We start from the raw sequence: 12,742 nt of genomic DNA on the forward strand, positions 1-12,742 counted from the left end.
ATTTGTATCACAGTAACTTGTTATTTTTAGCGGACCCCGAAAGGGGAAAAGATGATATTAGTTTTGTGTTTAATGTCTGTCCACCCGTCCATCCCGTTTAGATCTCATAAACTAGAAAAGATAGTGAAAATCCGACATAATATAAAGTTCTGATGCAACGCTATTTTTTTCTTTTCTGAAAGCGAAAAATCTAATTTTTTTAATCACTTATGCAAGCAGTTTTTTCATTAAAAAAGTAGTTTTTCATATTATTGTGTGAACTGCAGCACTACACAGTAGGTATAGAACACTTAACTAAAGGAAATTTTATTTTTTTAACAAATGTTTTTTTTCTGGAGGATTTGAGAACTTGACCATTTACAAAACAATTATATCAATAAGATATTCATTGTAAGATATCAGTTAGGCCAGGTTCATATCTTAACTTCACATTCACCTATCCTTTGGTCTGCTGAACCACCACACAAGATCTGTCAACATTCTTTCTCCATTCTTCTCTGTCATTTATACAGAATTATATTCTGATGTTCTTTCTGAAAATATAGAAACCCTGCCTTCTTAACTGCCTGGGTGGAGCACTTTGGGAGCCGATTTCGAGTTTGTTTACACACAAACTGTCTTTGTAACCTTGTTTTGTCCAACTTAGATCACTGCATCAAAATGTTCTGACATAATTTCTATTAAGCATTTTTTATTTGAGGCAATCTCAAGTCACCATCTGCTTAATAGTAGCAGTATATCTAAAATAAATTTTAAATTAAATTTTTTTTTTTATGACAAAAATAATTAGAAAAAAAAAAGAAAAAAAAAAGACTTGTTCAATAAAAAAATGTGTTTAATAAAATCAGGTTACATAATAAAAAGAAAACAATATCTCAACACAAAATCTATGATCACCAGTACATCATCCTTTTCAGGTTTCTATAAGACGAAGGTATTGATTACTTAACCCTTAAAACGCATCTGGTATATTAGCCCCTAAACATCACGAATTGTAAATCCATTTTGTATGCACTCTGTAAAACAGCTCAGCACTTTAAGGGTTAAAAACTTCAGACCATTTTATGACAAGATTTCAAAAAAACAATACAAAAATTTAAAAAATTATAAAAACATACAAAATACTTTCTATTAAAAACAAAGCTTATAGGAAATGTAGTTGTATCAATTAGTTTGCACCAGTCATTTAATTTTGTAATAGACCTAGACCAACAACAATAAATCTGTGTGATTATAAATATTTTTTTACCATGACCCGAATTCGAGCTCATGACTCAAGCTGACATTCTAACCACTCAGCTAGTCAAGTTCAATTTCTTTCCCTTGTTCGAGATACCAAACAAAATAATTAATTACCAATAGTTAAATTTAATTCTTGTGTTGCCAGGTAAAAGAAATAATTGTGCCTAAATTTCAGCTTGATCTGAGATTGGGTGTCAAAGAAATAATGTGCACAAACTTTTAACTAAACAGAGTGAGTTGATATAAGCTTTGTAAAAATAACTAAAATGTTTAAAGGTTTCATTAACATCAAATCATATTCCATTAAAACGTTTGGACTTCAACTCCTTGAAAACCCAAACTGCCTTTAAACTTGTTCAACTAATTTCACTGACTAGGCCTGACATGAACACTTACAAGTTGATTTAATATATTGGCTTGTGCACGAGATGAAATCTTGAAAGAGACCACCACACTGACCAGTCCATTAGAATGATTGGATTGGAGTGTGACCAGTCTATTACAATGATCTGACTGGACAGTGACCATTCCATTAGAACAGGGGTTCTCAACCCCCTTTGCCAGGGGTCGCCTAAGACCATCAAAAATAAGGATTGTTATTGTCTATTCTTCTATTGCTGTGTGTGTCTAGGGAGGAGGGGGGTTCGCAGCAGAGTGGGACATTGTAAAAAGGGGTCGCCGAGCTTAAAAGGTTGAGAACCGCTGCATTAGAATGACCTGATTGGTGTGTGGGCATATGGAGAACAATGTGGTGCTCTCTGAATAAAACAAAAATGTGCAGCCTTGTGTCTAAATACAAGGAAAGCTTTGGTCAACCCTGAGAAAAAATCAGGAGCTAGCGACCAGCGCACATTGTGTTACCCCCTGACCCTACGATGCTACCAACCCCAAACTGTGTTGGGTATTTGCCGTTCCTTTGGACACTACAGTTGCATGGACGAGGGGCAACTGCTGTGTGGGCGATAATGTTCTGAACATTGCTAATGCCGAGGCTCTTGTCTCATACTAACTAAGATGAGTCATAGTCATCTTACAACTGAAGGAGGCCAAAGACGATGAGCGTTATCGAAGTTGAATAAATGAAAGAGAACCGAGAAATGCTTCTTTTTACAAAGGGAATATAGAACCTTCCAAATTGCTGGCATAACAACAAATAAATCTTATGATAGTAATGACGTGCAATAAATTCTAAAAAAAAAATACTTAGCAACTACCCCGGTATCAAAAAAATTGAGCAAATTAAATGGGTATTTAGTGTAACAACAATCCAGCAATAAGAGCAAAAGGTCTGAAAAATCAACTTTGGAACATTATAAGAAATGGCTATTTCTTTATCAGACATTGCCAGTGACAGATCTTTGTGGAGATAACTTGCCACCCTATGCGCCGAACGGCACGGGAGGATCTAATTATCACAATAATTTCAGAGCTGTTGAATGTCTTTGATATTTCTATTTCCAACAAAAAAAAACCTGTTTACCAGTAGGTTAGTTCATTTAACATAGAAAACATTCAACTTGATAATAACAGTCATAGAAGCAAGCATTTTCACTGTTTTATATTCTGTCAATGATGCAACAGAAACATCAACAAAAAATTGGGAACGAACTACAGTTATTTTTTATATGAAAATACCCAGAATTCTTCTACAATGTTGGTTAAACAACAGCCAAGTCACAAAAGAAAGAAACTAGTTTTGAATTTATAACATTATTCACTATAAAAATGAATCCAAATAAAAAAAAAAGATAAGGCACCATTTTTTTATTCCATACGGTAAGACAAATTTGTACAAGTGCTCCTTCTACAAAAGTGCCATTAGAGCATGAAACAGGTTGCTAGAATCAGGCTTGAAAACCAATGACGTAGCAGAGTTTGTTTCAACAACATGCACAACTAGATTGACACATAGATACTAGTAGGAAGTAATTATCTTCGGTTTTGAAGGAACATCTGTAGCTTATAAGACTGGATTTTTTTTTTTTAAATACCAACTGACCGAAATGCACAAATAAATGTTTTGTTGTAAAATGTTTTCCATGTTTCGGATGTTCCTTCAGAGTTGAAGATACTACTTTACTTCCTAGTCCAAACCTCCTGCAGGACGACGGGGGATGGGATCGGGCAGGATTTGAACCCTCGACCATCGATAAATCCGAACGACAGTCCAGCGCGCGAACCGCACGACCAGGCAGCCATCCAAAGAAGACAATGTCAAGGTAATCAAAAACATCAGGCACTAGGTGCATAAATTACATATATTCTTACATCACTTGGAATATTCAATAATTTCTTCCAATGAAAGACTTAGAAATCTGAATATGAAATCTACCAATAACGTAAGGTACAGAAAGTATAGTGGTGTACTTCACTTTCAATGTTAAAACATTGTAAAATTTTACAAAAAACAAAACAAAACACCCTAACAAATATTTCCAATAGTTCCTTTCCTTTTCCTTTCCAGCATATAAATAAACATGTTGAGAGAGTTGTTCCTCCTGACCTTCAGTACATCACATGTTGCAGTTAAAAGACTTTCACATATTACTTTGTTTGGAGACAATTTTCCACAGTTTCCCATCTGAAGACTCTGTGAACAGAAAAAAATATGAACATAAATAACAATACCATTGTTATATAATGCAGAATGTCACTGATCTAACACAGACGGAAAAAAAAACCTGCTTAATTGTGACAGGGTGGCTAAACTCAAGACCATATGACAAGGACAACCATTTGGAATACTAACGCATTAATTATTTAGAATGTTTTCAACTGTTTGGATCGTGTGACTATACATTAAAAATATGGTCGACTGCTACACATTACAATACATTAAATCACAACCTAAACTCCTTTTACAGTTTAATTGAGAGGGAAAAAAAAAGAAATATCTTTTGAAATTTTTCCCCATTCTGTGCCTCAAAGATACAATTATTGGAATTAAAATGTTTGTCGGTAAGTATATTCAAATATGTGTATTCAATACTAAGAGTAATTTTTATACGTTTAAAAGCACATTCCTGTCCATCTTGATTCATTTCCCTGTTACATTTACAGTAGAAACAAAAAAAAAGTGTTACTGACCAACTATATTTTCCTTCTGTAATTTTTGTAGATGTAGAGTCACATTCTGAGCTGCCATGGCAAAGACATTCTCTGGGACTCCCTGCAAGAGTTACAACAACACTTTTTACTTCTAACAATCTTTCCATGCAACAGACCATATTGTACACTCTTCCTAAATGAGGGGTGTGGTGGCTGAGTGGTAAAGCATTTGGCTTCTGGACTGAGGGGGTCTTGGGTTCAAGTCTTGTGATGACTGGGATTTTAAAATTTCAGGATTTTTAAGACACCCCTAAGTTAACCTTAGCCTAATGAGTACCTAACATTAGTTGGGAAAATTAAATGGAGTTGGACATTATGCTGGCCACATGACACCCTTTTTAACCATTGGCCACAGAAACAGATGACCTTTACATCACCCACCCTATAGATCCAAAGATCTGAAACTGGTTCTTTACATTATTTATTCTACATTATTCTAAATCCCTTTCAAATGTTTACAATGTAATAACAAGACTAGATAGATCTAGATCTAAAAAAAAAAAATAAAATAAATGGATCTAGATTCCATTTTCTATATCATCTAAATCTACATTTCTAGTCTTCATTTATAAAAGGCACGCTCCCAACCCCTCCCACTCCCAACCCCTTTTACCTTATAAACACCAAAGACAATGTTCATAGCTGTGAACTCCTTGTCTGGGCTTTCTTGCAGAAACTTGATAATCTGCTGCTCTCTGTCGTGGCGGTGTTTGATATAATACTTAATCACCTCCAACGGCTTATCTATGACTGGTCCGTGGCCTGGATAAATGACAGTGGGCTCAAGGCCAAGGATGTCCTGTAATGTCTGCATATACTGATATAAATCTTCAATAATCTGTGGATATGAAAAAAAAGAGTCTTAATGGTATCCATCGGAAAGATATCAGACACACACCATATCGCTAAAGTAATGATTATTTGTTGGCATAGGACAAAACAGTATTAGGAAGTACTATAATGAATAGGTACAGACCTTTCAAATAGTTCTTACACATAAACCAAGAAGTTATAATAATAGCTTTGATCTTATTACATTATTAACATCAAAATAGGAATTTAATCAGGGAAGACTGAAAATAAAATAAAGTCCATGTAGATTGGAAAGATTTTAACTATTTTGACTAAATAGCGAAAAAAATTGTGTCTGTTTTGTTTTCATGTCTCTTGGATGTTCCCACAAATTTTGAAGATAATTACATCCTTGAAGGCGTATTACTTAACTTGATAGAGAAACTAAAATTAAGTTTGAGAACTTTTTTAAACAAAATAAATTTCCCTTTCATTCACAAATATTTACAGTTGCAAACTTCAATGTAGAAATTATGGAAACACAGATTAAATTACAAGATGTCAAACGATTTTAAAATATATTTCAAGGCTGCACAGTGTTCAAGTCAAGGCATGCAACTTACTGTAGTGGAGCCCCCTAAGATAGTGTCTCCAGAGAAGACTGCTCCATCCTCTTCCAGCTTCAGCACCATGTGATCCTCAGAGTGGCCTGGTCCATGGTAAGCTCTGTGAGACGAGAGAGTCAAAGACGTTTTGAGCATAGATGCAGGTTTCTTATCTTATCTTATTAAAAATACAGACTTTACTTAAAAAAAGAAGATTATTACATCCTAAGCATATGCTCCTAGGTCAATCTAGTCATGTATGTTAATCAATGACTTAAATTCTGCCAAGTCATTGGTTTTCCTGGCTTACTCTGGCAATCCATTCCATGCTCTAACAGCAAATTTGTCCTAGCATATGGAACAAGGAATTTTTCTTTATCTTTGTGTCTTTCTGAGTATTTTATTAGGTTTTGTTTTTGTATTTGAAGATTATGGTTAAATGTTTTATGTATAATTGCTACTTTACTTTTAAGTCTTCTATCCTGAAGGCTTTCTAAATTCAGTGATTTTACTAAAGGTGTTAATCTAGTCAAATGTGAATATTTGTTTGTTATGAATCTCACTGCTCTATTTTGAGTCTGTTCCAGTTTCGTAATGTTTTCTTGAGATGAGGGATCCCAAACAGAGGATGCATACCTACTCTATTATTGGATGCAAGGAAATAAACTACAATCATTTCTAAAGGCAAAACTAATTAGTTCAAGAAGATGATTTGGAAAATATAATGCGGGCTGCATCACTCAAGAGTACTATAGTTTATAAATAATTGGAAAATTGATAAAAAATTATAAAAATTAACTTCAGAAATGTGGAGCGGGTGAGAGTGATGCAGATCAAAATAAAATTATAGTACTGCCAAAGTTATATATTTTTAGGTCAAAGTGAACTGATCGCTCCATAAGTCCCTCAGAGAGCTCTGCACTCCATGGACTTAACGCTTCTAGTCATGCCATGTTTCTCCCTCAAAAGTTACGGTTTGCTGGCTTTTTTCAGGGCATGAACCAAAATGTTTGGAACTCGCTCCCCATTGATCTCAAACAACATGCTTCACTAAATTCAGCCAGGAAGACTGGCTGGAAAACCAGTGACTTGGCAGAATTTAAGTCATTGGTTAATATGCATGACGCGTAGGGCGTTATCATCTTCTTTTTTGAAGTAATGTCTGTATTATATAAGATAAGATAAGATTCAAGAAGAACACTAAGACCTATCTGTTTAAAACTTTTTTAGATTAGGTTGTCATTCATGTCTTTTATGTTGTTATAGCGCCTTAAGCCTACATGATGTTTGTTAACAACGATTTCTAAATGATAATTATTAATACTATAAAGTTTATACTTTATATCCATTTTTTCTTCATCGAATGTTAATTTTTTTTTAAAGTTTAATTAGTATGTTTCAGAATTAAAGAAATGGTTTAAACATGTTGTTTTCACTGAAATTCAAACTTCAATAGCATAGTTTTAAAAATGCTTTAACATAAATCTAGTTTAAACATAGAGTTTATATTTAGTGTTAAGTATTAGATCAACCTAAAATGAAACAAATAACTTGCATAAGAAATCTGAATATTTCATTTACTATATTTGTGATTCTGCAACTTACTTGAGAGTAGCACCCTCTGTGGTGAAGATCTGTTTATCTTTGATGAAATTATAGCTTGTCTCTAGCAAAGAAAGATCTGCAGCAGACTCCCTTTTAATTTTAGATGTGCAAAATTCTAACAGAAATGGGAAAAAAAATGGTTTGTAAGTTAAGACTTGAAGACATTTTTAAAAATGATACTTCAGCAAACTGATCCAGATTTTTTATCCATTATTATCTCAAGCCACCTCATAAAGTAACTTCATTATAAAAGGACAGAGCATGTGAAAAAACAACAACATTGAACTTACTAGTGCCAAATGCCTTGCAGATGCCATCAACACCTCCAACATGATCGTGATGCCAGTGGGTAATAATAATTTCCTGAATGTCTATGGAATGTTTTGCTAAAGAACTCTTCAAAAGATCAATGTACTCTTGTACATTAGGCTCTCCTGTGTCTATCAAAATACGCCTGGAAAAAAAAATTAGTATAAGACTTCCTGAGGCGGATTGGTGGTAAAGTCTCAGGTTTGAATCTTGGTGAAAGCTACGATCTTGAATTTTGTAATATTTAGGATGCTCCTGAGCCTATCCAATTCTATAATGGGGACATGACATAAGTTTGGAAAAGTAATAGTTGTTTGTTTGTTGTGATGGCCACAAACACCCTCATTAATGATTAATCATTGGCCGTAGAAACAGATGACCTTTGCATCATCTGACATATAGAAAGGTCAGAAAGGGGTACCTAACTTTTATTAAACCTATTGGATCTAGAATCTAGAAACTTAGTTACTTTTATTTCAGATTTATAATAAGATTATATAGATTTAGTCCTCTTTCTTCCTGTACCGTACATAAGAATAATCTAGATTTCTTAGTTTTCTAGATTCTAGATCTAATTTGTCAACTTCGGCCGATTTTCCCTTTTTCAGGGCTTTTACTGCTGCTGCTACTTCTGAGCGAAGAATCAGATAGTCGTCAATGTTGGAGACTGCTGGGACATTTAGTATCTCTGGATCTCCTGAGATTTCAAAGTTATACAACTCTGAACAGTATTCCGTCCATCTTTTCAACACATCTTTGTCCTCGGTTAAGCATTTGTTGACAACATTCCTGGTGAACTTCTTCAGGCGGGAGGAGAAACTATGATAAACGCACTCTATATGATTCGCAACAAGATCTGGCAATCAGGAGAATGGCCCAAACCCTGGACCCAATCACTCATAATAACCCTTCCAAAGAAAGGCAACTTACAACTCTGTCAAAACTATCGCACCATCAGCCTCATAAGTCATCCCAGTAAAGTACTGTTAAAAATTATATTAAACCGGCTAAAACCGATAGCAGACAATATCATATCAGAAGAACCAGCGGGTTTTAGACAAGGTCACAGCACAACAGAACAAATCCTAAACCTCAGAATACTCTGTGAGAAATATCTCCAACACCAAGAGAATCTTTTCCATGTCTTTATTGATTTCAAGAAAGCTTTCGATCGAGTATGGCTGGGAGCACTCTGAGCGACAATGGAAAAGTACAACATTAATAAAAACATAATCAAAGTTATCCAGAACCTCTACAAGGATGCCACCAGTGCGGTGTACTTCAACAATAATATTGGGGACTGGTTCAAAACCACAGTTGGAGTAAGACAAGGCTGCCTACTGTCACCAACACTCTTCAATATCTTCCTTGAAAGGATAATGGAAGATGCCCTCGAGGGCTATGAAGGTACTGTTAGAATAGGAGGAAGAAGAATTACTAACTTGCGCTTCGCAGATGACATTGACGGCCTAGCAAGGACAGAAGAACTAGCTGACCTGATGATGCGCATTGACAAGACTTCCACAGCATATGGCATGCAAATAAATGCCGAAAAAAAAAAAATTATGACCATAGCCATCAGGGCTTTATAAGAGGCATCAGTATTGGAGGTGAAAAGCTAACTAGTGTTAACAGCTTCAAATACCTCGGAGCTATTGTCTCAGATGAGGGAACAAAACCCGAACTATTGGCCCGAATAGCACAGTCCACAGCAGCCCTTTCAAAACTTAAAATAATATGGAAAGATAAGGGCTTAGCCCTCTGCACCAAAATCAGACTGATGCGCTCTCTGGTCATGGCCACATTTTTATATGCTTGTGAGTCGTGGACGTTGAATGCAGAGCTAGAGAGGAGGATCCTAGCAATGGAATTGAGATGCTACAGAAGGATTCTAGGCATCACATTCAAAGAGCGCATCACAAAGCAAGAAATCAGATACAGGGTTACTGCAGCGATCAGAGCCCATGACGACCTGCTAACTATTGTAAAAAGATGAAAGCTTAAAACCTATGGCCACATTACAAGATCTACGGGGCTCGCAAAGACCTTCCTTCAGGGAACAGTGCCAGGAAAAGAAGAAGAGGCAGACAGAAAAAGCGATGGGAGGCCTGCCATTGAGAGAGGTTCTAAACAAGGAAAAAAAAGGGAGGAATGGAGAAAGACGGTCGACAAATCTAGCCTGGTGCCCCAACGTTTCAACAGACTAAGGGATAGGTAAAGGTAGATCTAATTTATAATTAAATATTAAGTCTAACTAGACTCTATAAGTAATATAAATAAATTATGTCATAAGTATAATGATAGAATGTATATATTTATATATTATTATTAATTATTATTATAATTATTATAAAATGAATAATATAAATATATAATTATAATGATAAAAATTTAATTTAGAATCTATGTCACGTATGTCTATATGATGAGTATATATATAATATTTATATATTATAATATACCATATAGATCTACTAGTATATTATATAGACCCTAGAGATTCTATAAATAACTCATTTTACTGACTCTATAGTATTACAATACTAATAATACTATTACTGCTAATCTAGTATTAGACTCTAACTCTAGTCTCTCTAGAGTCTAGAGATCTATTTAAAAGTATTTATTATTTACTTTAGACTTTAGCTAGAATCTAGCTGAATCACATCACAGCTGCTAGTGATACTATTACTATAGTAATCATAGTTCATACTCATAGTGACAGTCATGATTGATAGTAAGAGTCAAAAAAGAGTAAAAGTAGTTAAGTTAGAGTAAGTTAGACTTACTAGTTACTACTATAACTATAACTATTACTAGACAGAGTGTCACGGAGTCTAGAGACTAGACCACCAATGTCTTATTGTCTAAATTATTAAATTCTAGATCTATATATTATATGCCTACCTTTTCCCAGTTCCAACAATGTAAGTATTGGTTCCTTGTAAAGTGGCTGGTCCTGGATTACAACCTAGAATTCTAATAACTCTTTGAGAAAGCTGTAAATATTTTGGTAGGACTTCGGACATTTTGTTTGCTACATTAGTGGTTAGTGTTACTTTTTTATTTTCCAGGAATTAGAGTCCAGGGTCTATGAACGCTCATCGTTTATTTCGCAGAATTCGACATCACTTAATTGACACTTATCAGCATTTCCAACTAAAATGCAAGAACACTTTGTCAAGTTCAGATTTTAGGTGATTGTGACTGTGGAAAACCCATGCCATTGCCATGTTTTTAAGATGAGCAGCTCTAAAGGATTCGTCGGAGGGGTTTTCTTAAGTTCATCTATAACAGTGTTTCCCAAACTTTTGACCTATGTGTACCACTTTTATAATTTTTGTTTTTAAGTACCAATAAAGCACTAAAATTAAAGGCATTTAAGTTTTTGATTCGAAAGATTTAGGATGAGTGCAATGTTTCACGTGAATACACTGTGTTGCACTACGACCTGTTTATGAGTTGTTACATAATGAATTTATTTCCATTGACAATAATGCGATGGCGTATTGTTAATTGAATTTTCTTCACGACTAGATCTTCACCAAAGAAATATATTTGATCCCAAAGTGGTAACATCATGCATTTGATGGACAGTAAATTTATTTGTTGAAAAATGTATTTTGCAACAACAAAGTTGTGGTCTGCAACATCGATTTTTAAATGACAATTATTAAAAAAAAAAAAGAAACACAAAGAAGAACAAATAAAAACAAAACATGTCTACTATCAAACAAGGAGGTTACATTCACTAAAAGTGCTCTCTCTGTTGTCTTGCAATATATCTATGTTTATATTTGTCACCGCAACTTTTTTTTTTTAATTGAAACTTGACGATCGTTTCTAATTTGGTAATAATGCTATTTGAGTAATGTCCCATTGCTATAATTTACAATATATCCACTATGGTACAAAAATGTTACAACACATAAAAACACAAAAAAAAAAAAAAAAACTTCCGATAAAAAAATTGACAATCCCCCCCCCCCCCAGTTTCTGATGGTCTTAGGCGACCCCTGCAAATGGACATTGGACCCCCAAAGGGGTCGCGAATCACAGGTTGAGAACTCCTTTTTTTCTAACTGATCTTTATAGAGCTTACGGGTTTGGGGGGGGGGGGGGGGGCCTTTGTAACGCCAAAATTAAAACCAAAATTTACAAAGAAACAAAAATAAAAAGAAGCAAAATAATTTTTTAAAATACTTTTTTTTAAAAAAGCATATAATAAGTGTCATTGTATCAATAATTATTAGTTTGGATCAGTCATGTAATTAAATTTGCAATAGAGCTGGACAAACAAATCTATATTTTTACCAAGTGTTTTTGTTTAGCGCAATTTCATGCTTTTAGCTTTCTCGATGCTCTATGATCCTATCACTTGTCTGGACTAGTTGGGAAAAAAGGAGGGGGGGGGGAGAATGGGGTATCTGTGTGAAGGTTACCGTGATTGCTCTTTTTTTTTTTTTAAGTTGTAGCCTACGACTTGAATTCGAACTCAGGGCCCAAGCCTCCTCAGTGGGACTAATTCAACTTATACCACCACATCTGTCAAGTACAATTTCTTTCTTTGTTTTTGTTCAATACCAAACACGATTTTTGTTCTGTCATATATGTTGTGGGCTAGTGGTAGTATCTTAATTGTTCAACTTTACTTCTGTTTCATTAAATCTTCCACATTAGCCACAGAACATTACAGTTAATGATATACACTTGATAAACACTTTGCATTACTATAAATGATGCATTTATTCATAACTGGGAAGTCTGTCTGGTTTTCTTAACCGTCGCTATTTATCTATATATCATACTAAACAACCTTCTTCTACACTGTAACCTACACTATCGCCATATTGCTCTTCTTGTTCGCCTATTCTCTTACGTCATTCGTCTGTCTTTCTACGTCACTACTTTTAATGTCGCTAAAAACAATTTAATACACAATACATTTGTCTACCGAAACTTACATACTCTCTAAACTAGTACATAACACATATACAAGAAATAATTGTACAAAACCTCAACTTGATCTAGGATCGGGTGTGGAAGAAATAACGTGTGCAAACTTTTTACAATATTGAGTT

At 34.5% G+C, this 12,742-nt stretch overlaps 1 protein-coding gene across 1 annotated transcript; it reads right to left on the reverse strand.

The window, feature by feature from the left end:
- Positions 1–811: 811 nt before the first annotated feature.
- Positions 812–10,728, reverse strand: LOC106055896 (endoribonuclease LACTB2-like). The gene is made up of 7 exons (XM_056015549.1): positions 10,569–10,728; positions 7,643–7,806; positions 7,353–7,467; positions 5,766–5,868; positions 4,964–5,188; positions 4,330–4,411; positions 812–3,832 (listed from the first exon to the last, which is right to left on the reverse strand). The coding sequence occupies exons 1-7, from the start codon at positions 10,688–10,690 to the stop codon at positions 3,780–3,782; spliced, it is 864 nt and encodes a 287-aa protein (XP_055871524.1). The 5' UTR covers positions 10,691–10,728; the 3' UTR covers positions 812–3,779.
- Between the last annotated feature and the right edge of the window lie 2,014 nt (positions 10,729–12,742).

The sequence above is a fragment of the Biomphalaria glabrata genome, chromosome 17, assembly GCF_947242115.1.
Source record: "Biomphalaria glabrata chromosome 17, xgBioGlab47.1, whole genome shotgun sequence".
Classification (NCBI taxonomy): Eukaryota; Metazoa; Mollusca; class Gastropoda; family Planorbidae; genus Biomphalaria; species Biomphalaria glabrata.